This window comes from Callorhinus ursinus, unplaced genomic scaffold, assembly GCF_003265705.2.
Source record: "Callorhinus ursinus isolate GAN/ISIS: 27379988/994484 unplaced genomic scaffold, GSC_fseal_2.0 scaffold4, whole genome shotgun sequence".
NCBI classification, from domain to species: domain Eukaryota; kingdom Metazoa; phylum Chordata; class Mammalia; order Carnivora; family Otariidae; genus Callorhinus; species Callorhinus ursinus.
The window spans coordinates 128,326,890-128,352,978 of NW_027397066.1; the positions used below are offsets into that span (position 1 = coordinate 128,326,890).

At 38.1% G+C, this 26,089-nt stretch overlaps 2 protein-coding genes across 12 annotated transcripts in view; one reads left to right on the forward strand and one right to left on the reverse strand.

Annotated features, from left to right (window-relative positions):
• Nucleotides 1-6,266: 6,266 nt before the first annotated feature.
• On the reverse strand, nucleotides 6,267-15,451 carry TIGD4 (tigger transposable element derived 4). 4 transcript variants are annotated; one of them, XM_073892375.1, is made up of 3 exons: nucleotides 15,260-15,451; nucleotides 12,909-12,994; nucleotides 6,267-8,557 (listed from the first exon to the last, which is right to left on the reverse strand). In XM_073892375.1, exon 3 carries the CDS (start codon nucleotides 8,096-8,098, stop codon nucleotides 6,563-6,565), a length of 1,536 nt encoding a protein of 511 aa, XP_073748476.1. In that variant the 5' UTR covers nucleotides 8,099-8,557; nucleotides 12,909-12,994; nucleotides 15,260-15,451; the 3' UTR covers nucleotides 6,267-6,562. The 4 variants fall into 4 exon arrangements, with proteins under 4 accessions (XP_073748476.1, XP_073748475.1, XP_025730108.1 ...); XM_073892374.1 differs by lacking the exon at nucleotides 12,909-12,994 and adding an exon at nucleotides 14,652-14,846; XM_025874323.2 differs by lacking the exon at nucleotides 12,909-12,994 and having other exon boundaries at nucleotides 6,267-8,551.
• A 197-nt stretch (nucleotides 15,452-15,648) lies between these two features.
• The window catches only part of ARFIP1 (ARF interacting protein 1), a 128,964-nt gene continuing 118,523 nt past the window's right edge, over nucleotides 15,649-26,089 (forward strand). For 5 of the 8 annotated variants that reach the window (XM_025874324.2, XM_025874334.2, XM_025874332.2 and 2 more), the window contains exon 1: nucleotides 15,659-15,916. The gene's annotated coding sequence lies outside the window, so the exon portion shown is untranslated. Of the gene's footprint in view, nucleotides 15,917-26,089 lie in introns of all 8 variants that reach the window. The other 3 variants (XM_025874325.2, XM_073892376.1, XM_025874329.2) reach the window with 2 other exon arrangements.

The following is a 26,089-nucleotide window of genomic DNA, read 5'->3' on the forward strand; positions in this document are numbered from 1 at the left end:
TCAGAGGAAGACTTCCCTGAGCAGGTGTTAGGAGGGAGGACGCCTGACAAGCCCGAGGCCCAGGCAATGGGCACTGCCCATTCTGGTGCTCACTCCAGTGGGTTCTGCACCATCTGCATCGGCAACTCAGCTCCCATAGTTCTTGACCTTCAAATGACATCCCTCTCAGTGACCTTGGCTGTCACCTTCCTCATTATTTTGTGGCCGCGTTGATGTCTCTGCTCTCAGGCCTTTGTCTCTTTTCTCCCCGCTGCGGCAGGAACTGCTTTTTATCTTGAAAGGAGACTTCACTTTGGTCAAATTCCATTTTCTTGCTAACACTTTGAGTATGTTCCAAGTCCCATCGGCTTGCTTTGGCCTAGGCTTTAGAAGACCAAGATGGGTCTCTCTTTTCCGTTTACATTTTTTTCTTATAAAAAGGAGAGCGAATGCTTACCCAGCCCTGACTACAGGCCAGTCCCTGCAAGGCCTGGTCTCTACCTACCTCACTACAATTTTCTTCACTCTAGATTCTTTCAATTCCTTAACCCATTCAGGCTCCTTCCCTTTCAGACCCTTTGTCCAGAATGGTCTTCTCTTATCTCCTTTGCCTAGCGAACTCCTACTTACCATTCAAATCTCTGGTCTCAGCTCCTGACACTTCTTCACTGACTCCTCCCTGACTTTAAGACTATGTCAAATTCCCACGTTATATGATTTTAGAGAAGCAGGTGCTGCTCCTTCCGAGTACTTATTGCATTTGCAATGTTATATGTGTTTGTGTCATTATTTAGCAGTGTCGGTCTCCCCCACGAGACCACTGATTCCGTAAGGGGCTTTTTTTCAATCTCACCATTAAATCCTCAGTGCCTAGCTTAAGGAGGGTGATAGGTTCTTGTGGGATAAACAGTCATTTTTTTCCCTCACTACAATCTTTAGAGTCACTAGGATTGAATCTGTTCTATCTGGAAACTCCTGGAGTAACTAAATTAATTAGGTAAAAAATTAACCTGGATTTCCTAGGATTTTGTAGGATTTCTCTAACAGAGTAAATGAATGTGACAGACAATGATCAGATTTGGAAGAAAAAGTCTCAAATTGAAGTTCTGCAGCCTAAGTATAAGTAGATGTAAAAGGTTAGCCTTGTAGTAGACTTAAATTGTACATGCTACAGTTCAGGAATGCAAAAATAAACCCTTTTGAAAAATAAGCTTTGGGGGGTACCTGTGTGGCTCAGTCAGTTGAGTGTCCGACTCTTGATTTTGGCTTGGTTGTTGGTTTCATTTAATTTGGTAATTAACTGTTCATTACATGAACAATATGAAATTCTCGTAAATACTTTTGAGTGTACAAGTGAGGCAATTATCTCTGCAAGAGTTAAGAGGTAACATTCTGGATCTTTTTGGAGGAATGGTTCCTCAACCCGGGAGGTCGTGACAGGAAAGTGGCTCTTAATCTCTTTGCTGTTACCTATTTTGCAATGGTAGAAAATAAGGTGTGGGATCAGCCAATAACACAGGCAGTGACTTTGCATTAACAAAGAGAGTTCAGTAGCACACAATGAGGAAGTTAGGGGAAAACAAAACAAAACAAAAACTTGTTCTTTATTACGAATACAGGAAACAAGACTATCAGCACCTTTGCATTTGGTTCTCCAACTGAGCAAATATTTAATATATTGATAGCCTGTTTGTATTTAATAGGTACTGTTGGGGAGAGATATATAAAGGCATTATACAACAGCCCCACCTATAAAAAAAAAGACAGTTAAACATGATTCTGTTGGATTTGATGACTAAGAAAAAAATAAGTTAAAGTGAAGTGGGGCCCTATCTTTTCAATTTTTTCCCCTGACATATTGGCTAAGAGTTCTCTGAACAAGGAAGTTGACTTCTTTGAACTTAAATTGGGCTAATGCATGGAGATGAACATGCAATCTATAGTACATTAAACCAGCAAATCTAGTTTTTCACCAACTCAATACTATGCTATAGATCCTGTTTCACTTGGCAAAAAAATTTCTAGCTTGGCGGTGGATGATAGGATGTTCAACAAGGAGAATCCGAGGAATAGATTTTAGTTCCAGAATTTGCAAGTTAAATTTAGAATATATCCAGTTCAGGCAAGCAAAGTTGCATATATGTGCAAGTAAAAGAAGTTAAAAAAAGTTTGGACCTTGACATTACACTCAATATTACATGTATATTTAACCAATTTTCTACTAAAAACAAATAGTTTTCAGTCTTTTTTTTTTAAGATTTATTTATTTATTTGAGGGAGACAGGGGTGGGGGGTGGGGAGGCACAGAGGAAGAGGGAGAGAGAAAGAATCTCAAGGAGACTCCTCACTGAGTGCCGAGCCCTACACAGGGCTCCATCTCGTAACCCCGAGATCATGACCTGAGTTGAAATCAAGAGTTCGCTGCTTAATGGACTGAGCCACCCAGGTGCCCCAGATAGTTTTCAGTCTTGTTTCTGTTTTAAGCTACTATAGGACCAAATCTTTTATCTGCATTCTGAAACATGAAGAGTCGTTCTGAAAGCCTTTTTGTAATCCATTTGATGGTGAGAGCTGGCCTGATATGAATTTATTTGGCAATAAAAACCATGAAGCTATTAAGCTATTTAGAACGTTTACGTATTTGACTTCATATAAATATGCTTCACTGCAGAGTTATTAATGTTTGATTGTGGGGTGCTGCCCTAGTATCTCCTGGGGGTGTTACATAATATGAAGTATACACATAGGGGCACCTGGTGGCTCAGGTGGTTAAGCATCTGCCTTCCGCTCAGGTCATGATCTCCAGGTGCTGGGATCAAGCCCCGTGTCCGCCTCCCTGCTCAGCGGGGCTGGATCTCACGATGCTGAGATCATGACCTGAGCCAAAATCAAGAGTCATATGCTTAACTGACTGAGCCACCCAGGTGCCCCATATGTGAATATCTTTATTGGTACTAGTTGTTATGGATTGAATGTCACCCCGGAAATTCATATGTGGAAGCCCTAAGGGTAGTGCTGCTTGAAATGGGGTTTAGGGGAGGTAATTAGGATTAGATGAGATAATGAAGATGGGCTCCTTATGATGGAATCAGTGCTCTTACAAGAAGAGATACCAGAGATCTCCCCCCCCACACACACTCCCTGTGATGGCACAAAGAGGTCACGTGAGCATATGGTGAACGGGTGACTACCTGCAGTATTTTGCTGAAGCTTTGCACAGGAAAAAAATGAAGGTTTCTGGGTCACCTTGTTCCTTCATTCAAAGTGGAAATGTTTTAGTTCTACAGATAAATTGCATATTCCTAGAAATGTTGACTTCCCTGTTTTATTGCATAAAGGAATGCCAATGAGAAAAATTGTCATTGATGTCTAGTGACCACAAAGCTAATACCTGGGCATATCCAGAAGTAGTAGCACTGAGGCACCATTCTAGTCACCCTTTGTAGTCAGGGAACACTTTAGAGTTTGCTAAATGCGTTTGCATGCAAAATTTTCTTTCATCCTCAAAATAAATTCAAATGAAGTGTCAGTCTCATTTTATGGGTAGTACAAACTGAGATTTAGAGAAATGAAATGTCTTTTGCAAGGTAGCATAGAACTAGAGCTAGATTTTTTCATTGAATGAATTTTTCTTCTGAGAACTTACTGTGTGCAAACTACGGTCCCCCAACCTAGGCCTCTCTCTCCTCCAGCGGTAGGAATTCTTCTCAGCAACTGCTGTAGCTTCTTGGCTGCCTTATGCCACGCTGTACTTAGCTAGGTAGCTCTAGGTACCCCCAAAGATCCAGCCCACCACTGGACTCTGAGCCTGTTGGCAGATACGGGGCGCTACCTCCCCTGAGGGACAAATCTCTCTCTGCCAGTCTCTACTGAGCCAGTGTTTGAAAAGGGCTTCTCTTGACATCTAAGGCGTTTGCTTGGGAAGCGCTCCTTCAACTCTCCCTCTCCTCTTCTTGCCCTCCCAATTATTCTGCTTTGTATACAGTAAATGGGAGGTTTTACATTTGACCTCAGGTCCAAATGAGAAGTCAGGCAGGCAACATAAAACCCTCAGGTCTTGGTTTACTCATTGTCCTACTTTATCCTGAACCAAACCTTTCACTAGTGAAGGGAATCAATGTCCCAAGTTCAATATAAGGTTTGTTGTTTGTTGAAGTAGACAGAAGGGAAATCATTGTTGCAACAGTAGAAATTTATAAAGCAAGAACAATGAAAATAATATTACATTTAACTGAAAAGCAGGTGAATTGTTAAGTGAAGTTCTTTTCTGAAAAGACAAGTGACATTTAGTCCCAGCTTTGTATTAATTGTGTGTGGAGAAGATAAATCAGGAGTGAGGTATGCCGTGATTTTCTGTTCTAGGAAAAGTGAATTAAAGAAATTTTTGTTCCGAAAATTTTTAAATTTATATAGCTTGTAAACTACACAGAAGGGTATACAACATTAACAACTTAAAGTTTATCTTTAAATTTAAATCTGCAGGCATCTTTTTCTTATTCTCTGTAGGAGCCTTCTCTAATTTTATCCCCTTTAGACTTATTATGCCCCAGAAATAACAAATGAATCCTGTCACATAGGAGAAAAACTGGTAGGTCCTTTCAGCACTTTGGGCATATTCATGCTGTTTCAAATATTTTCCTTAGAACTCCACTGGAATCTCTTGTTAGAGTGGTATGGAATTACCAAGCCAGAAAGTCCGAGTGTTGCGTTAGTAACAGTGTTCGCAGGAGAGATCTTGGGAACAGAGTTATCAACATAGATTCAGCAAATTCTCGGATATATTTCACCCTCGGGCTTCTAAACTCAAGGGAAAAAAACAACAGCATTTTCTTTTATGGAGTATAGAAAAGCAGCATTGTGGTATATAGAAGAACACAAGACTAGGGGACACGGTTTTGGTTTTGGTTCTGAGATTTTAACCAAATTATTTTTTCAGGTTTCGATTTCCTCATCCATAAAAGTGGCAGTAGTAATTCCTATGCCATAGAATATCTGGAATGATTAAATAAAAATATTTGATATCAAAATGATATGAAGTAGAGAAACAGAGAGAAAAGAATTCCTGAAGGCTCGACAGCCAGGTGCTCTGGTTGCAGCTGGGGCTCCTAAGAGAGATTAAGATCCATGATTTAGGTCCACAATTCCAACCACGCTAGAATTTTAAATCAAATCATTAATTAAAATGCTTTCAATTAGGTTTAAGTAACCTATATTTTGCTCTACAAGAAATTTTCTTAATTTGAATATATCTTTAAGGCTCGCCATTACTAAATCTCAAAAGCAGAGTAAATCAACAATGGAAAATAAAAATACTTGCTATAAGTATTTCCTTCCAAATGTGTCTTTTGTTGGCAGACTAATAATTCATAATAAAAATAATCTGTATAACATTTAACACTTTTTCAAAATACTTTTCAAAGGGTACCCTAACTTATATGTAATATGTTAAATAAGTATGGCATTTAAAATTTGAAAACACCAAAGTCTGACAGGTTATATTTTTCTACTTTTAAAGACTATTCTCTGGATGGAGAGAAAATAATTTCATACAGTATTTTAAGAGATTCTGTAGACAAAACTTCCTCAAGCAGAAATTTAATTCAATATGTTAGCCATTGAATTTGAAAGAAAAAAAGATTAAATATATCAAAATATGCTGAAAAGACACTCAGTTTTTCCTGAAAATAAAATTCAGTAAAATCAAGAAAATAATGATAGATTAAAAGTTTCAGCTGTTAAAATTAGAAAACTAACAACCACATAAAACATTTTCTTTTCTAATAACTGCATATATATCGTCATATATACTTTTCAAGAGTAATCTTATTAAAATATAAATATTACAAGAGTTCACAAATGTTCCAGTAATAGATTTTTCTATTAAACACACACATATACATACAGATATTTAGGAAGAATCCATATCATCTTCTGGTTATAGATGACAAAAAGCATCTGATAAGTTAATAGTCTTTCATTTGACCTTCTACAGAAATAACTGGAAAGTAGTGAGACATATATTTTTAATCACTTTGGTGTATAATTGGATCAGATTTTATTTTCAGTACTTTTTCATAATTTCTTCTTAGCAAGATAAGCTAGTTACAAGAAAAATAAAGTAATTTAAAGTTAATACTTGATACGAGGCTGGAATATATGTCTTTATAAAAATAAATATGTAATAGATATTTTACTTCCGAGACGAGGTAGATAAATTAAAATATTTTATAACATGATCTGCACTTAAAAAAAAATAGCAATCACCAATTCAACCTGTATGAATCAAATAGCTGGAAAGTTTTTTTACTTTTGACATTTATACCATATATTTCAAGTACAAGGCCTCTGAAATACATTTTCTACTCCCCAAAACCTTGCTAAATTGAAATTCTTATTTTTCATTTACTTACTCATTACTTAATCTACCTAGGGAACTTTTCCATTCAGGCCAAAGACATATGCAATTAAACAAAAGATTTCTTTTTTTTTTTTAATGTTTAAGTGGTATTTTCCCTTTATATACCTCATATGGTAAAATACATCAGGAAAAGCTATTACTCTTCAGATGTTGTACCACAAATAATTATTTAGATGATGAGTTAATAAAAATTTCAAGGTCTGCTAAAGAATTATGAAGCTCATCATTCATATCTTGACTTCTAAGAAAATTTTTAAGAGTATCTAAAGCAGTTATTGCCTCATTTTTTGATGGCAAAGGGAGTTCAGTTCCTAGAGATCCATCATCATCCTCTTCGTCAGAAGTATAAAATTCAGTTTCATCTGATTTACTTTCTTCGGTCCATACCACATCACCTTCTGGTGCAGCTTCACAAGTCTCCAAATCATCATCGAGGGCAGCATACTCTTCTATAGATAAACCTTCAGGAAATTCCACGCCTGCTGCCTGAGCATGGGCAACCAAATCAAGACCGGTGTCTGTCTCTGCATTTGTCTTGTCACTTTCTCCTTTTTGAGATCTGAATCCTGCCTCTTCGTAGCTCTTAGCAATAATCTCTGGGGTCACAGCCCTCCAGCAAAGGTGCAAAGTATCAACTGCATCGAGTAGGGAAAATGTAAATTCTTTGCTGCCTTCAACAGAGCTTAAAAATTTCTTGATAAGACAATGTCGATATTTGATTTTAAGGCTTTTAATAACACCTTGTTTCATAGCTATAAATTGGGAAGATAAACATGATGGAAAGAATGCTAACTCAATGGACTTTAGGTTCTTTACCTCTGGATGTGAAGGAAAAGAATCAACAAAAATCACCACTCTTCGTTGCTGGACTTGAAATTTCTCATCGAGCTTCCGCATCCATTGTTCAAATACATCTGAGGTCATCCATGCCATTCTGTTAGCTTCATAACACACAGGCAATGATTTTATACCTTTGAAACAATGTGGATTTCTGTTTTTTCCAATGATAAGCAAAGGAAGTTTCTCTGAGCCATCCATGTTTGCCCCAACCACCAGAGTTATTCGGTCTTTGCATAACTTTCCGATTGAGCATGTTTCTCCTTTAAATGCAAACGTATTTGTAGGTAGCATTCGATACAGCAGCCCAGTCTCTTTTATATTAAAAACATTTTTAGGATGATAATCATTTAAATAATAAGGAAGTACATTTTGGTGCCAGACAGTTGAAGGGTCTACTGATACACCTGTAGCTTCTACAGGTTGAGCTCTGAATACTAAACCATACCTGGATTTAAAGCGATCCAGCCAACCATTACTGCACTTAAAATCATTATGTCCCAGTTTCTGGGCAAAATCGTTAGCTTTTAGACGCAACATTGGACCATTAACTGGTACATTTAGACACTGAGCAATTCGATACCACCTCATTAATGCTTCTTCCAGATCTGTGTAAAAAGCAGTTCTCAGTCTTTTTCTCTTTGGATCAAATCTCAGAGATTCAAAGGCTTCTAGAACTTTGTCTTTATTCTTCATAATAGAAGACAATGAATTTTTCTTTATTCCATATTCAGCTGCAATTTCTGCCTTTTTCTTTCCGCTTTCTACTGCATTTATGATGTCGATCTTTTCTTCAATGGATAAACTTTTCTTTTTCTTCACTGTTACAGGCAGAGCTGAGGCATCCTCGGAAGCTTCTGCCATCTCCACCAGTGCTTATGTAGAGATTGCTCGTCTTTCTGGTGGCTGTTTCTTTAAATTTCTAAAAATTGATAAGTAAATATATTTTCAAAGGTTCTGAGTAAGAAAAATGTTACACACAGCTAGAATATTTTGGAAGAGAAACTTCCTTCCCAGGACCTGTGCAGCTCAGTTTATAGTTTATTCAGTGTTCCAGAAGTCAAGCTAAAATAGAAATCTCATTATGTCAAACCTGTCCAGTCCTGCTGATATATTTTTGGAACTTCAATCCTTTAAGATGATCCATTTTATCCATCAGCGCATTCAACCTCCTATTAATTCTCTGCAGAAGGCCTCCGAGATAAGAAGGAAAAGCATTCAGTAATTTTCAAGCAAAATGTTACCCATTAATTTCCAAGTCTCTTCAGGGTGGAGAAGAAAGTGGTAGAATCCTTCTAGGACTTGACGGCATATCTTCTGCCTCTTGAAAATAGAAAAGAAAAGAAAAGAAAAAAGAAAGCTATTTTAGCAATGATGTGTCAATTGAATATCAAAAAGAATATTTATACTAATTGGTTATGTTTTTAATAATAATGAAATGAACGGGAACATGTTTCTGCAAATGTAATAACCAAAGCTTCCAGGAGAAATGCTTACCTCCTAAAGGGCCTCTGTAAAAAGCCCTCTAGGTCTGCTCTGTGCTTTTGAATTCTCACTTGCTTTCAAATGCTTTGTAATATATACTTCTGAAATAATTCAGGCAAATTTAATCTGTTTTAAAAATGGGTGCTTACCAAAATTAAAGAACTAAAAATGATGCTGGATAGATCTTTGGTGGCTATTTTTCACATGAAGTCACAACTGCCCCCCTCTGACTTCTCCAAAAGAAAAACACAGTCAGACAGAAGTCACAAGGTTCAACTTTTAATAGCACATGGGAGACAGCATCCCCTTTATAGGAGTCTGGTAGAAAAGGCTTCACTAAAAATCAAATCAAGCGATTCCATTACAAATTTTAAAAATCAAAATATTATTTTATCTAAATGCTTACAAACCTAGTAACTTTGTAGTAACTTGACACATTAGCCACATGCACAGAGGCCAGAAATAATCAACAAAATGTATAGGAATAAGCAAATGGTTAAGAGGATATAATGCAGAAAAAGACCTAGACTAGAGTAAGAAGGAAAGTGACCATGGGTCCTGACGTCTCAGGACCTCCACTTCCTTATCTGTAAAATAAAGAACTTACTATACTGTAAGGATCTGGGCTTTGGTGTCAGGCACACCTAAGTTGACAAGTGATTCCGCCATTTAAATTTATGTGATCCTGGGTAGTTTACTTAACCATTTGAAGCTTCAGCTTCCTTATTTGTAAAATAGGTGTAACTACAGCCCCTACCTTATAGGATTATCGCACATTCAAGGAGATTCAGCAAGAGAGTGTAAAGCACTCAGCACAGCATTTAGCACCTTACAAAGTGTTCAATGAATGTTTGGTGATGATCTCATCATCATTATCCTCTCTCTAATGGCCCCTTGGCTGTGTCGATCTTTATAATTTGAAGATTTTTCAAAATCCTACTTGCAAACAGAAGCCAAGAATCCCACTGAAATATATACTGAAAGCAGAGATCCTTTTAAATCAAACAGTACTGTGAGAACAGTCACACGGACCTAGATGGGCTTGCCCCTATCTTCCCAGGTGGCAGGTACCCTACGAGAATCTACAAGCTCGGGGCACACTGCAGGCCAAAGTAACAAGCTAATTTGATGAGCAGGTGTTACTACTGTGTGAAATAGTGTGGGCATGATGTTCCTCAGGTTTTTCGCTCTGTCTTTCCAGGTTTCAAGATGTCATGTGCATTTTTTGCACAAAATTTTGGACAAGAGTTTTTGTCAAAATTCCTCTGCTTTTGTTGTCTAAAAAAAGTAATTTTTATCACAGGAATTACAACTAGTAAAGGAGTTTTTTGTTGTCACTGTAAAAAAAGTCTTAATAATAATTATGATAGCCCAGGGCTTTAATTTACAAACACCTTTATTTCCTATATTCCAAACAACTCAGGAGGAAGATAAAACTGAATTTCAAAGCTCATATAGTTATAATGCGTTGAGTGCAGTCCAGAATCCAGGCTTTCTAAAGTCTACTATTCTTTTCACTATATTACAGTGTCTTTGAATCACACTGGTGTGGCCTCCTCTGATAATAGTTATACACTCTGTGTCCCCAGCACCAAGCCAAACCAAGGCAGCATTTTCAATGCCTATCTGAATCTAACAAAAACAAAACAAAACAAAACAAAACAAAAAACCCAAAAAACAAAACAAAACAAAAACAATATCAAGCCTCTACAGAAGAACAGAAGAATAGGCCTGTATGAATTCTGTGAACACAAATAGCAACCATATCCCACTATTAAGTGGGCTCACCTTCCTAAGTAAATAAGTTTTGACCATTCAACTAAAAAACAAACAAAAGAACCTTGCTCACATATGGGATCTCTCTGCACATTTTTCTGTAATTTCCTAAAATCTACAATTACTTCAAAATAAACATTTTAAAATTATCTTGCTCTTATTAGGAAGATACCGACCAGAAATTGAGGTAGCAAGAACCAATTTTTCAAGAGAAAACCATGCAAAATTACTCCCTAAGAGAAAAAGGGACTGTCCCAGCTTCTCTCTCCCTTCTGTCTTCTGTTCTTTCCCTTCTTCTTTTCTTTCTTCCTTCTTTTCCTTCTGCCTTATTTCATCATTTGTCACAAATAAACCCTATCATCTCAAATAACAAGGATTACAGAAAAAGTCACTTGAATTTCCTCCCATATAAAGCAATATAATATACACAGAGATTAGTGATTAACTTGATCAAATTTTTGAAAATAATGATATGTTTCTTTAGGAAGATATTCGTTGTTTTCTGTGAGTTAACAGTATATATTTCCTTCTAAAACAGTAGTGAAACCTACAATTTTCCATGGTAACACACAATACATCTTTATTCCTGAAACAATCACATGCCTAAGGCCAAACCAGACAAGCCAGACTTTTTCCCTAGAAAAGAACGAGGCACAAATACTGCTTAATCAATGAAGTTAACAGTTTCCATTCTCCCACAGTATAATGTCTGGGATATTTCTTGCAGGGAGTAATGGCAGAAGGTAATATTTCTCAGAAGTACCCATTCTCTCAATTAAGATCATTAATCATTCTACTCCTTGAAAATATTACAGCAGAAAAATATTGTACTGCATGTTAGATACTATTTTCTCTATGTCAATGGTAAAGCTAACTAAAGAATAAGAATAGGCAAGTCACTAAAAAAAGACTTACCAATTGAAACTCCAAGAAAACAATAGTCAATTCTACTGGTAACAAGAGAAATGTAAATCTTCTTTCAATACAGGAGATACCTTTTTGTTTTTTGTTTTTGCCTATCAGAATGGCAGTATCTAGTGTTTGCCAGAATGTCATAACATAGTTTGTGAGGAGGTATATAAATTGGTACAAAGCTTAAGGACAAATTAGTAATATGATATAAAAGCCTTAAAAATGTGCATAACTTTTACCCAGCAAGTCCATACCTAGGATTTTTATCCCGAAAGAATAATTATAAATATAAAAATAACCTAGCTTACACATGTCTTCATGATCTATTGCTGCATTTAGTAGCTTAAAACAATACCCATTTATTATCTCACAGTTCTGCAGGCCAGAAATCCGGGTGAGCTCAACTGGATCCTCTGCTTAGGATCTCACAAGGCAGAAATCGAGATGTTAGTTATCTGGAGGCTCTGGGGAAGAATCTGCTTGCAAGTTCATTCAGGTTATTTGCAGAATTCAACTTCTTGTGGTTGGAGGACCGAGGTCCCTGAGTTTTTTGCTGGCCCGTCAGCAGAGACTGCTCTCAGCTCCTGGTTCAGGTCCTTGACTGTGGCCCTTTTCATTTCAGCAAGAGAGAACCTTCCTCCTGTCAAATCTCTCTTACACTTCACATCTCTCGCCTTCTCTGCTGCACCAGCAAGAGAAAACTCCTTGCTCTTAAAAGGCTCCTGTAGCAGTTTAGGCCCATCCAGATTATCTCCCTTTTGATTAATTTAAAGTCAGCTGGCTACATCTGCAAAATCTCTTGTGCATGTAATACATGATGAGAATGATGTCCTATCATGCTCATATGGGAGGGAATTATACAAAGTGAGAATCATTGGAAGTCATCTTAGAATTTTACCATACAACCATATTCCTCACATTGTTGTTTTTTAATTACAGACCAAACAGGAAAGAACCTAAATGTATAAAAAGGACTAAGTAAATAAATTAAGAAATACATATGCTGAAACACTACTAAGCCACTGAAGGAGAATATTTAATGATATGAAGAAAATTCCATAATATCTTAAGTGAAAAAAGCAAAATGCAAAACTGTATGGCAACAAAACCAACATATACTGTAAGTTACATAGGGGCAGAGGCTCATGGCTATTCCTATAGTGCTTAGTGCCCAGCAAACAGTAGGTTCTAAATAACAATTTCTTAAATAAATGTAGGAAAAGTATATATGCATAGAAAAAAAGACACTGACAAAATGTTGAATGTTAATTCTAGATAAAGGAATTATGAAAAACTTCAGTTTTTTCTCTTTGTAGTCAGAACAATTTCTACTCTTATATTCTACTCCGACTACTATTCACTATTCTTTAAATGTTCCATTTATCAGTATCCTCTAACAAAGGTTTGTTTCCAGATAATTACATTGTGCAATCATTAACTAAATATGTCTCCATGAAAAGGGAGGTGATGATGGAGAGTGGTATAATTATTGTGACATTACCAGAATTCCCCTAGAAAAGATGTGAAGGTAGCACCTTTTTCTTTCTCTTGAGGAAATATTTATATGCAGCATACAGTATTCAACATCTAAAGTGAAGAAAAAAGGTTTTGTGCACTTTTAACTCATTGAGAAAGGAATAATATTCTTTAATTTGTTGCCCCCCTTTGTGGTCAATAAATGAAATATAGGCTGTCAGAGTTCCCACAAGCCAAGTGACTAAATAGCACCCGATTTTTCAAAAGCTGAATAATAACCAATAACAGTACAAAGGCAAATTAGTAGATAACCCCATGTCATAAACATACAGAGAAGATAACTATTACCTTTTTTCTTACCTCTCCAAACATAGATGCCAATTTAGAGAAAAGAAGTAATCTATTCTTCCTAAGAGAATGAGCAGGCAGAATTCCCCAAACTCTAGGGCAAAGAAAAAAAGAGAGGGAAGAAGGAAGGAAGGAAGGAAGAAAGAAAGAAAGAAAGAGAGAGAAAGATCCCCATCAAAGCGGGGTTAGATTTAAAATAAGGTCTTTCTGTCAGCATCAAAAATATCCCCCAAATCAAAAAAAATACCAGTTACTGCTTCCTTTTTCCAAAATAAATTACATAGAATTTCACTGTCTTCCATCACCAGCTGAAGTAGCTTCCAGTGTTTTCTTCAAGCCAACCTACATTCTAATTTCCCTTGGGGCAGCAGAAATCATGGGAAGAGTAATCCTGTGTGGAGCCTTGCACTATGTATGAGAACTAATCACGTGCAGTACCAGAATCACACCAGACTGGAGAACCTAACATGGTTAACCGCACCTTCACCAAACAGGAATTAGCATGAGTTCCAAGCAGTTCGGAATCCATCTGAATCTCTATCAAAAACACAACAGCTGCCAAGGAAACTATCCAGCTAAGGACAAATAATTAAAGCAAATGTCCACCTTTCCAATTTAAGAAACACCTCTGAGTCTAACAGTTTAATAGTTAGACTAACTCTAATGAAGCTAAGCATCCCCAAACTCAAGAGACACCTGGCAGGAATCCTTAAGGTGCCAGCCAACTCAAACAGTCAAGTACAGATCATTCAAGCACCACTGAGCACTACTATGCTCCTCTTCCTAATTACCCTTCTGAAACTAAGAATACTTGTACTTAGCTGCTAAGTTCCATTCTGTTCCTATACAACAAGAGCAGTAATTATTCTAGATTGGGATCCTTTCCTTATAATTGAGAAGACTAACATGATGGCTTTGAACAGAAAAGTCCACAGTAGGCTATAGAACTGAAGTTACAGTTTGAGTGAACTGGCATATACATTTGCTCTTCTCTTTTTGTTAAGGACAAAGCCACTTAAGATGAGGGTCCTTAATACACAGATTCATGTTTTGAGACTTCAATACCTTTTTTTGACAGAGGAAGTGTCCTGGAGATCTCAGCCGATAAATAATGTTACTTACTTTTGAAACTTTTGTGTCCTCAGGGGTATTTACTATTCACGGATATGGGGAAGATATTTGCACAGGCATATATGATTCACCATGCTGAAACTCCCTAGAATTTGTAAAGGCAAAGGTCTATCTTTGGGCACTTAGCCATTAAAAATGTCTCATCAGCTAATATGACAAAGGCAGGTGAGAAGTACAGTCTAAAGAAGAGTAAATCCCACGGGATGCACTGTATTCCTTCGCATTTCTACAAGTGAAATGGCGGTAAAAATGAGCATGCAAGGCATTCAAAGGAAAAACAGTTCTGAACCTTGATGGGAGATGTATGTGGATGGATCAACTGTAGGTACTGTATGCAGATGAGCTTCAGGTGTGTCTAGCACCATTGTGCAGCCATACATTCCCTCCATTCAGTGCCGGGGGGTAGGGAGAGTATCCACAGTACAAGTTGGGCTCAGAGAGAAAGGATTGTTCAGCGGTTTCTGCAGACAGGGCAGTGATCTACCTAAGAAGAAACGGGGCGAGCAAATAAAGCAGAACTCAGTCATCTGGATAAAGAAAGAGGAGCAGGAAAGAAAATGTATAAGGGGTCCACCGTCGGCGAGCGAGCAGCGCAGAGAGTGATTACAAAAACAGCAAGTCAAGAACTCAGGGATGCCAGGGTTGGAGCTCTGGTCTTCTTTAAGGGGGTGGGCGTGAGTGACGTGGCCGGAGTGGGGCGCTCCAAGCACCGGGGAAGCGAGGGTAAGGCGCCCGCATCCCGTCTGTTCCCTTAACCCCGCATTCCCTCCACCCTCCCACTCCCCCGCGGGACTGAAACCACCTTCTACGTGCTCTCCAGCAGCTGAGAAAGCTTTGGTTCTGTGATATGCGTGGCGGCGAGCTACGTCTACCTCCACCCTCCCGCCACCGGCTCACCGTCTGCTGGGGGGACGCCTAACGCGTGAAGCTGGGGTGTATGAGTGAGAAAGAAGGGATGCTGAGGGCTCCAGGAGACCTCCGACCACTCAAGACCAGGCCCGCGCGCCCTTCTGCAAGCTCCCGGCTCTGGCAGGTGCATTGGGACCCGGGCGCACACCCCTCTGTGATCCGGCCGCAGCCAGAAAATTACCCGGGCAACAGCACCCGCGGGGCCCCGGATGTGGTTGCTAGGGCCGCAGCGGGAGGGGCGGGGCCAGCCTCCAGGAGAGGGGCGGAGGAGGCCTCAAGGGAGGCGCGCTGGCACCATCGAGATGTGGCTGGGCCGGGCCGGATTGAGGGAGAGAGAGGCCGTCCAAGGCCAAGGACAACGCTACTTCCGGTCTCCTCACTTCCGGCTCCGCTGCTCTCTGTGTTGGTGCTGCAGGCCGGGTTGAGAGGCTGCCGGTCTGAGTGTCCTCGCGGTTGGTCAGTGTGAAGCTGTGACAGCTGCAGTTGCTCCCCGCCCCCGAGGACCCGAGGTGCGTGGGGGGAGGGGAAGAAGGAAAAGGCCCAGGTCGCGTTTCCGCTCACTTGGTGCCCGGTTTGAGGCGATTCCAGAGAGCCGCGGCAGGGATAATCCTCGACGTGAGAGCCGCCGAGTTCCCCCGCAGACAGGTGAGGGCGGAGCCGGCCCGCAGGGAAGGGAGGGGCAGGCTCGTCCGAGGTAGTTGGCGGGGGCGGACACTTTGCCTCTGGAGCTTTCCGTTCCGGACTTTCACTGGACACTGTCCCTAGGCTGTGCTGTATCTGCCCAAGTATTCGGCCTTTCGTTTCTGCCCCAACCCCCTGTGTCCCCGAAACAGCCGGTGAAAAGGGAGGACTGGCCCTTGCAAGGCTGCACTCTCTCATCCTTGCATGTGTTGGATGGGAAAAGGGGTGGCAGGATCCAGGTCTTTCTCGACGAAGTCTAGGAGTGGGCCACCTTCAGGTGTGATGATATCCCGTGTTAATTTTTCTCCTCTCTCTGCATCCCTTACTTTCTCTCTCCCGCAGCGAGAGGAATGGAGATAGTGATAGTCCCTCCCAGAGGTTCATGGGGCAATCAATGGTGCAGGTTGGAGCCTTGCCTAAGAAACGTCCCAAGTCTGTGCCTGTGAGGACGGCCAAGGAATGCTGCAGTTTGGGGAGGAAGTCGTGCCGTCGTTTTCTTGACCGTTCCTTTTTGCCAAGTTGGTGTTTACGTGTCTAGGAAAAGGAAAGATTTTTTTTTTTTTTAAAGAACAGTTTCTAGACGCTTTTCCTTTTTACTTTATTGCTTCCTCTTGTTTTTATTTCTCTCTTGAACCCTTTGATCTCAAAAAGTTTATAGTTTACACTTACTACAGCCCTTAAGCCATCCCCTTTTAGGATTTCTGTCTCCTCCCTTTGTTTTCTTCTAGATTAAAGTACGTAATTTCTCTAACTCGTTTCTTATCTTTGTTTTCCTTGCTCTACACGACCAACACCCTCTCCTGACCACGTCTCACACTCATTGAGAAAATAGAAAATATTTCTCATTTTATTATTTGAATGAAAATCTCTGCCTCCGTTACTTTCATTCCTTTTCAAATTAATAAATTAGTTTGCTTTAATCCTGGGTTATGCTTTGGGGTCCATAGTCTAGGAGTCTGTAACTTCCAGGGGTTTTCTCATCCCCACCCCTGAAATTATGTGCAGAACTTTGTTTCAGTGCATGGGGTCGGGGAGTTGGGGGAGAATGTCCATTTACAAAATCAAATTCTCAGAGGAGATATAAATCCTCCAGAGAGATTAAAAACCATTCCTTAGTGTCTTGTTCAAGTTAATGACAACTTTTTTTGTGGAGCTTTTATTTTTACAAACTGTAAATAGCTTGTATTGGGAGAGTAGAAAGCAGAGGTTCTAGCTTTATACTGAAATCTCTTAAGTACTTCAAAATGTCGGTGTTTCTAAATTCTTTCCTAGACCTAGAGAAGGAAGCAAGACTGCCTACTTATTTAGTTCCTGATTTGTGGTTTTGAGGTTTCTTTTTAGGGATAGCTGTTTGTGACCAGTGCTTTGGAGATCCAGTGGGTTTACAGATTAATGTGGTTAATTATTATGTAATACATATTAAATACCACCAACCTACTAGGTACAGTTCAGAACAAAAAATTTAATTTTTGTTGTTCTTTCTTTCATTTTCTTGTTTTTCCCTTGAGACTTTGGCTTTGCTAAGAATGGCAAATGAGATACTTAAGTAGTGTAGTTCTTAAATTTTTGGTATGTTGCTGCTTATCTTGTCATCCCCTTTCCTTCTCTGTATTAGGTATTTTAATGATTGTTCTTTCATGTGAATAAGTTAGTATCCCTCCATACTTAATGTGAGTTTAGAGTGTGTACTTGAACTTACTGATCTGGTTGGGAAATGTTTATTGGTTGAGGGTTGAAGTTCTAAACGTTTGCCTCTTGTTTCGTAGAATGTTAGAACTTGAAGAGACCTATACAGCTTATCATAGTTTGTGTAGAGTAACCAGATTCTTCTGCTCACAAAATTATTTTCCTGAAGTCTGTCATCACTTGGGGAAGCAGAAAACATAATTTTATAAAGAGTAGATTATGCTGAATTAGTTTCTTTCTAAGCTGATGACAAAGTCAGCGGATAGGTTATATCTGACACCGTACCAACAATTAACATTTTTTTTGCTTACTGTGTGCCAGGTATTATTTTAAATGTTCTACGTGACTATCTCATCTAATCCTCACGGCAGCTTTATAAGATGGCTAAAATCTCCATTTTTATAGATGAAGAAACTAAAACTAAGTGATTAACTGAAGCCAAAGTAATCTGCTCAGAAGCACACTGGTGGAGCCAGGATTGAACTTAGGTTGTTTGACTCCAGACTTGAGCTCTTAACTACTACTCTAGACTGCTACCATATTTCCTTTACATCATTTTTGGCATGACTTGGGGGTATCTCACCTTATTCCTATCAGCTGTTAATAAAAGAAGATCTTTTCCCTTATTCATCTTCATTAGGTAAACACCTTTTTGAATGTCATACCTAAAAGTATGACACAAAGAAATGAACTTGGTGAAAGCCTATGGAGTGTTTATTTGATAGAGTTTTCCCATGGGGATGGATATAAATCTGTGTGTATGTAGAGTGTGTGGGTTTATTATGACGTGAGGAGTGGAAAGTGAGAAAAAGGTTTTAAGTAATAAACTTGGCTTTGTAAGAGTCTGGAGGTATAAATACATCCAAGAATGATAGATTTGAGATGGAGTAAGGAATAAACTCAGGATGAAGGAAGGAATAAATTCAACAGGGCATTTTTTTTAAGATTCATTTGTTTATTTTGAGAGAGAGAGAGAATGAGAGGGAAGAGCAGAGGGAGAGGGAGAGAGAGAGAGAGAATCCCAAGCAGACTCCATGCTCATCGTGGAGTCCGGCTCGGGGCTCCACCTCATGACGCTGAGATCACCACTGGAGTTGAAACCAAGAGTCATGTGCTTAACTGACTGAGCCACCCAAGCACCCCTCAACAGGGAATTTAAGTTAATATGGCTATGGATGAAAAAACTAACAATATATGTACAGACTGGAAAGACCTGTTCCACATAATATGAAAGATGATGACTTAGGAAACATGACAGTCTGAAAGTCAGATATGTACCAGCATTAGTTCTAGGATGTATGAAAAAACACTATAAAACAAAAGAATCTGAAAATAATCTTGTTATCTTTGGTCTGCTAGCTTTAGGAAGCCATGGAAGCCACTGAATAGCTCTTGCAGATTCTCAGCTATCGTCTATAAAAGTATCTTTTCTTTTTCTCTTTCCTTTATTCCTTTTCTCTTCTTTCTTCTGTCTCTTATTCTTCTCTTCATGATTTCTAAACCTTTGTCTTACGGTGTTGCTGGAAATAGCTCAAATCTTCTGTGAAAATATGGCAATATCTTTGCCATATTCTCGTCTAAGAGTTTTTATTTTGTTTTATTTTTGTATATCTGTGATAGCATTGGACTAATAGCTCCTTGATGTTCAGGCTTGATCTTTGACCTTTTAGGGAACTGTGATGCAGTTTTTGAAGCAGGATCATAAGAACCGTGGAGTTGATGATGAGGCCTAAATATCCAGAGGAGTCAGTTGGCCAACTCCAGTTTCTGCTAGCATGAGATAGTATTTTAGAACAAGGTTTCCAGACTTTTCTGCATCATGACGGAAATGATTTACTTGTATGGCAGACTATAGCCTGGCTCTCCCTGGCTCCCTGAAGTCTGAGGGAGGGGTCAATATTTCAGCACATCTATAATTCGTTCTTGGCACACTGGTTGGAAAGCTTTCCCTTGGAGAAGAGGAATATGTTACTCTTTGTTTAATACCTTTTGTTTATTTTAGCATATAATAATTTACAAAGCACTTTCATACTTTATTTTACTCCAGTTTTTTCCATACTCCATTTTACTCTTAGTTTTACTCCAGCCATATCAAGTAGGTGGAGCAAATAATATTACCATGTTTGAAATGAAAAAATTGAGATTTTAGATAAAGTGCTTTGTATGAGGTCACACATGTAATAAGGGGTGGATCAGGAATTCAAATCCCAGGTGGAAAGAGTCCCTGGGAGTTAAGTCAGTGGCATGTAACCTCCAGGATGGCCAGGACCCTATCTGTTTTGTTTAAGTGCTACTTTCAAGGCATCAAGGGCAGGGCCAGGTACATAGAAGTCCATAATAGTTGTCAGTTATTAAGTGCTACTCTGGCTAGGCAGTATGCTTTGTAGATGCTATATTAGGTATTATATTAGGTATATTAGATATTAGGGATTCTTATTTTCTATTAACAAATGAAGAAACAGGTATATAAACCAGCAGAAGTAATTAGTCCAAGGTCACCCAAGCTGTAAAGGAGAATCACAGACTAATAACCGAAGTTGCTTGCTCCAAAGCTTGTACTCTTTTCACTATAGTGACTGAATGATTTCATGACATTGTAGGGTAGAGATTGGGTTCCATTTAAAGTGTGTGACATTGGGGGCAAAGGTGATGGTGGCAAAGGGAGCTAGCCAAGTGGACTATTAAGTGTTTATTTTTGGCAGTTTTGTGGTTGAGTTCTAGAGATGATGGCTGTCTTTTTTAAAGGATTTCCAAGTTGTTTTGAGATGGGGGTGGGATAGAAGAGTAGTGTGATACAACTCAGTGACTTGGGCCGTTGGTGCTATAGGTGCTCCTAACAAAAGGGTTAAAAAATATAGATCCTCTTCATATATGACTTAATATTAATTACAGATTATTTCCTAAAGGTAGGTTTACAGATTATTTTTATTTGTTCTTTCTGTATTTACTAATTTTTCTCTACGGCATATTAATGACTTTTAAAAATAATTATACAAGTAATATATAGTCTTCAAATTAAAATTCAAATAATATAAGCAGATGGAATGAGAGCTTCTAGTGCTCTAATCCCTCTGTCACCCACATCCACTGTCAGTTAATTTGCATGGTAGTTGCTGGGGATTAGATGAAATAGATGAGGAAGCTCTAAACCAGCTCTCATACTGTAGCAGTAGCCACATGTGGCTATTTAAATTGTTTAAAATAAAATAGGAGTAAAAATTCAGCTCCTCAGTCACATCAGTCACATTTCAGGTGCTCAGCAGCCACATGTGGCTAAGTTGCTACTTTACTGGGTAGCGCAGCTATAAAACATGCCCAACAACATTGGCCAGCCCTGGTAAAACTTTAAAATACTACATGATTAGTGACATAATTGCTGTACTGTTGAACCAAGATTTTAAAAATCTCTATTCCCCATGGTGCCTAGCAGTTTTTGTTTTAGCTGATGAAATATTATTACCATATTCTCTCTCTGCTTTTTGTTTTAACTAAATCCAGATGGTCAAAGTCTAATGTTTTTCTTGGATATTTGGGGATTATAGTTAGCTGCTTTTCTAGGATAAAGAGGACAGCTTTTCTAAGGGTGTGTTTTCTCTCTCCTCTGAGCTCTAGACCTGTATATTTTGCTTTCTAGTTGGTGCCCTCTCTTGAGTATGTAAAAGGTGTCTCAAATACAACATGTCTAAAACTAAATCGATTTCCCCTTCACTTCCACACCCCTCCCGCAAAACAAAGCAAAACAAACCCCCAAATGTTCATCTTCTGTCTTTGTTCCTTATTTCAGTGAGTGACTCCATTATCTTTCCAGTTGTAAAATCCAGAAAACTAGGAGTGGTTCTTAATAACTCCCTCTCCCGGTTACATCCAGTCTGTCAACAAGTTTTATTAATCTTTCTTTCTGGATATCTCTTGAATCTGTTTACTTCTTCCCATTTCCACTACCACCGCATTATTTTGTTACCATCATCTTGCCTGAAATTTCTCCGGTTGCCTCCATTCTTATCTGCCCACTTCTGTTTTGGCCACTCTCTAGTCCATTAACCATCCTGAAGGCATAGTGGTTTATTTTGAAACACCCATCTGATTGTTGCTCTTCTCTCCACCTCCCCAGTCTTTCTATGGCTTCCCACTGCTTCGAGGATAAAAATAAAACCCCTTAACAATGCTTAACTCATTCTCACCCTCCAGCTTCCTCCTATACGGTGTTCTGCCTAACTCTCCACTTCAACCATGCTGGCCACCTTTTAGTCCTTTGTACTTGTCTTGCTCTTTGCCATTACAGATCCTTGGCACATGCTTTTCTCCCTGTCTGGGTCACTCTTCTACATTTCACTTCTCTTGTTAGCTCCTAGCTATTCTTCACACTTCAACGGAAGTTTTGTTTCCTTAGGGAATACTCTAACCTCTGAGATTAGACACTCTAACCTCCCAGAACACACATTTACCACAGTTACAATGTACATTTTGTGTGTGATTATATGATTGTCTTTCTCTTAGATTTGCCTCCAAACTCCATGAAGATAGGACTGAATCTTGTTTTCTTTTTTGGCTCATTCTTAAATCCCTGTGACCTACCTAGCTCAGTACCTGATATGAATATTGAAAACTAATTATTATAAAATATAGCACAGTATTCTTAGATTATATTATAATAAACTTATTTTAGAACAGTTTTATAGAATTATTGCAGATAGTATAGTGATTCCTCTATACCCCATGCCCAGTTTCTCTTATCGTTAACATATTGCATTAGTATGGTACATTTGTCAGAATTCATGAACCAGTATTCATATGTACCAACCTGTGTTCAAATTGCATCAGTTTCTCCTAATGTCCTTTTTCTATGCCAGGATACCACATTACATTTAGTTGTCATGTGCCCTCTTGGTTTTGACTGGTTCTCAGACTCCTTCATTTTGATTACAAGTTGATAGTTTTGAGAATTACTGCTCAGGTATTTTGTAGACTGTCCCTTAATTGAGATTTGTCTGATGCTGTTCTTAGGATAAGATTGGATAATGTGTTTTGGCGAGGAAGACCCACAGAGGTAAAGTGACATCCTCATCATATAAAGAATAAATACTATCATTGTGTCTTACCACTGTTGTTAACCTTGGTCCACCTGGCTTGAGATAGGGTTTATCAGTTTCGTGGTGTCCTCTGTAAAGTTACTTCTACCCCCACCTTTGCACATTGTATTTTAGAAGAAAGTCACTATTAGATGAAGTACATGCTTAAGAAGTAGGGGGTTACGTTCCATCTCCTTAATAGTGGAGTATATGTGTGAACTTTTTGGAATTCTTCTGCAAGGGAAATCCGTCTCCTTGTCCTCATTTATTAACTTAATCATTTATTTATATGAATATTGACTCATGGGTATTTATACTTTGACTTATAATCCAGTACAACTTTATTTGTTGCTCAGATTGCTTCAGCTTTGGCCATTGGGAGCTCTTCCAGTTGGTTTTTATATTCCTTTGACATATCCCCATCATTGTGAGGATTTTGTTGTTTGGTTTGGTTTGTTGGTGGTGGTTTGTTTTGTTGTTGTTGTTGTTTTTTAGCACATCTTCACTTTCTGGCACTACAAGATGTTCCAGACGCATCTTGTATATTTCCTGCCGCAGTCCTAGAATCAGCCATTTCTCCAAGGAGTGCTGGTTCCCTTTATTGGAGAATGGTATTAGAAATCAATATCTGGGGACTGTGTGTGCTCATTGTTGCTGTGATTGCTTCTAAAAATATACACCAACTCGTGAATATACATATCTATAAATATTTAATATCTGTATTTGTGTTTAAGCTGTATTCTTAGATTATTTACTCTGAACTGTTTTCCACTGAAAATAATTTCCTGTGAATACTGAGGGGTTTATTTTATATAGTTTTGGGAATTTATCAAAAGAATTAAAGTATTCCAATTCTTTTGGTTCTTGGTTGGCTTCACTGCTAATGTTCTGGAACTTGACTGGTCATTTATGAAGAATGAGGCCATAGTACATTGAATAATTTAGAGTTTACTTACAGCTATTTTTCTTTTCAAGGTGTAATTTAGTTTTGAGAGTCTTACAATTTTACTTCTCATTAGTTTCTCCGTAACACGATCTGAATGGGGAAAATAAGACTTCTTCAGTGAATTTATTACTTGGTTAAAAATTAGTAATGGTGGTAGGGATGGGAATAGTTGAATATTGAGTTTTATTTTTTAAAGTTTATTTTTATTAGTAATCTCTCCACCCAGCATAGGGCGCAAACTCACGACTCCAAGATCAAGAGTTGCATACTCCTCCAACTGAGCCAGCCAGGTGCCCCTGAATATTGATTTTTAAGTTGTTTCTCATTATTACATATAATTGAGAATTAACTATATTTTGCCAAAGCTTTCTATTTTTGAATTATCTAGACTGTTGTGTTTATCCTAATGAGCAACTTAATCTTAACCACTACCCGAAAGGACTTAGAGATATCTAGCAAAATAGCTTTTACAGATACAAGGTAATTTGTTGACATACAGACAGCAGCATAATGTAAATGGTTCTTTATTATTTTACTTCTGTTTATTTGGTTATTCTACTTAGGAAAGGGAATGTAATTGTATTTTGAACATATTGTGTGGTGGAAACCATTTTTAGTTCAGTATCATTTGCATTGGACAGTGGGTTAAAGGATTTTTTTTCCTTATATTAAGAAAACTACTATCATAAAAACAAAAATTACTTTAAATTGTTTTGACTAAAGCAGAAAGCTTCTGTATTTGGGGTATTATTTTTCAACTTTAAACACATGTAGTTATTTAATGTCACTATGTATTTTAACTTTTTTTTTGGTAAGTAAGTTCAAGTTGAAATTTCAGATTAAATTATGAAATTAAAGCAAGTCTTGCCATTCTCTTTCTGTTTATCCATGGGCAAGAAAATATATTCTATAGATTCCGTCAAGAATGAAAGAAACAGAGTCACTTTTCTTTAATATTTAGCCTGGTAACCAGTCTCTGGAATAGCAGCAATATAGTAGTCTAAAGAAACTAAGCAAGTTTGGATTAAAGCAAGCCCATTTTGCTACTTTTTGCTTTCAGTTTTCTATATTTACTTCCCTAGCATTGTCTTTGACTCACCAGTCAGAGCTGCTTTGTCCCATATATTATAATTATTTCTACTATTTCTCCAACTTTTTTACTAAAGTACCCCTAGAAAGATGTATCCCTCTTCAGATTTTCTTTTCTTTTTCAGATGTTTCTTTGGAGACTCATATTTTGTTAGAAAAATTCAAGAAATTCCTTAGAAGACTTATGTATATTGTCTTACTCAAGTGAATTTTGCTTTAGCTCCCATAAGATAGTACTTATTTTAATAAAAAGAATGTAAATTCCCATTCTAGTAGGATGTGCCATGTTATCCTGTTTATAACTGCCTTCCTGTGTCTTGATCATACCATTTCAGACTCTCTGTGGTATGTGAATACCTTAGTTTGAAAAACTCATGGTTTCTGTTTAACAACACTTATTCCATACATAGGTCCTTTAGTATTAGACTTCCAGTCTTTAACTCATTGGCATCATGGAGACTATAAATGCAGTTTTTCTTTTCTGATATCCATGGAATCTTTTGTTTCTTCTTCCAGTATCCTGGCAAATCTAGTACCTACTGGCTTCTCTTTCTTGGGTCCTAGGAAGACTCTAAGTGCATTTAAGTATTGTAGGCATAGAATCTCCCTCATTAAATTCCAGTTAAAGTTCTTATATAATTTCCCTCTGCATAGCTCTAGTTCATTCAGTTTATGGAAATTAAAATGTGATTTTAATAATAAAATCAAAAACAACCCCAAACGGTTGGATGAATTATAAACTTCAGGTGATATTATTTATGTACTTTTTACAAGTGCTAATTAATAATTCACTTTATAGGTCATTTGTTCTTACACTCATTAGTTAATGAATACCTCTGGCTGATTTATAGAAGTAGAGCCCCAGAGATGACTTGAGGCATTTTTGACCTGCACTACAAACTGGCCTATGAAGCCTGAGCATTAATGGTAGTTTTGTAATAGTAATTTGTCATTCTATTTTGAAAACAGGTTTTTTTTTTATTGTATTTATTCATTTGAGAGAGAGAGCATGCATGCGCACAAGCAGGGGGAGGGGCAGAAGGAGAGGGAGAAGCAGGCTCCCCACTGAGCAGGGAGCCTGACAAGGATTCTATCCCAGAACCCTGGGATCATGACCTGAACTGAAGGCAGACACTGAAGGACTGAGCCACCCAGGCGCCCCTATTTTGAAAACAGTTTTTAAAGATAACTGAATTTATGTAGAGATCAAAAAACACATAACTTAAAACAGTACAAGTTACAAGTCATTAACTTTTTAAATCTTTTTGTTCCCATGTATATTAGTTATCAAAGTTGTGAACAAACTTCTAAAAAATAAATGTGAAGGTCAGATCATTTAAAGAGTAT

Bases quoted from the DNA above. Each gene is read 5' to 3' on its own strand.
- TIGD4 (XM_025874323.2), bottom strand. From the start codon at position 8,098: ATGGCAGAAGCTTCCGAGGATGCCTCAGCTCTGCCTGTAACAGTGAAG.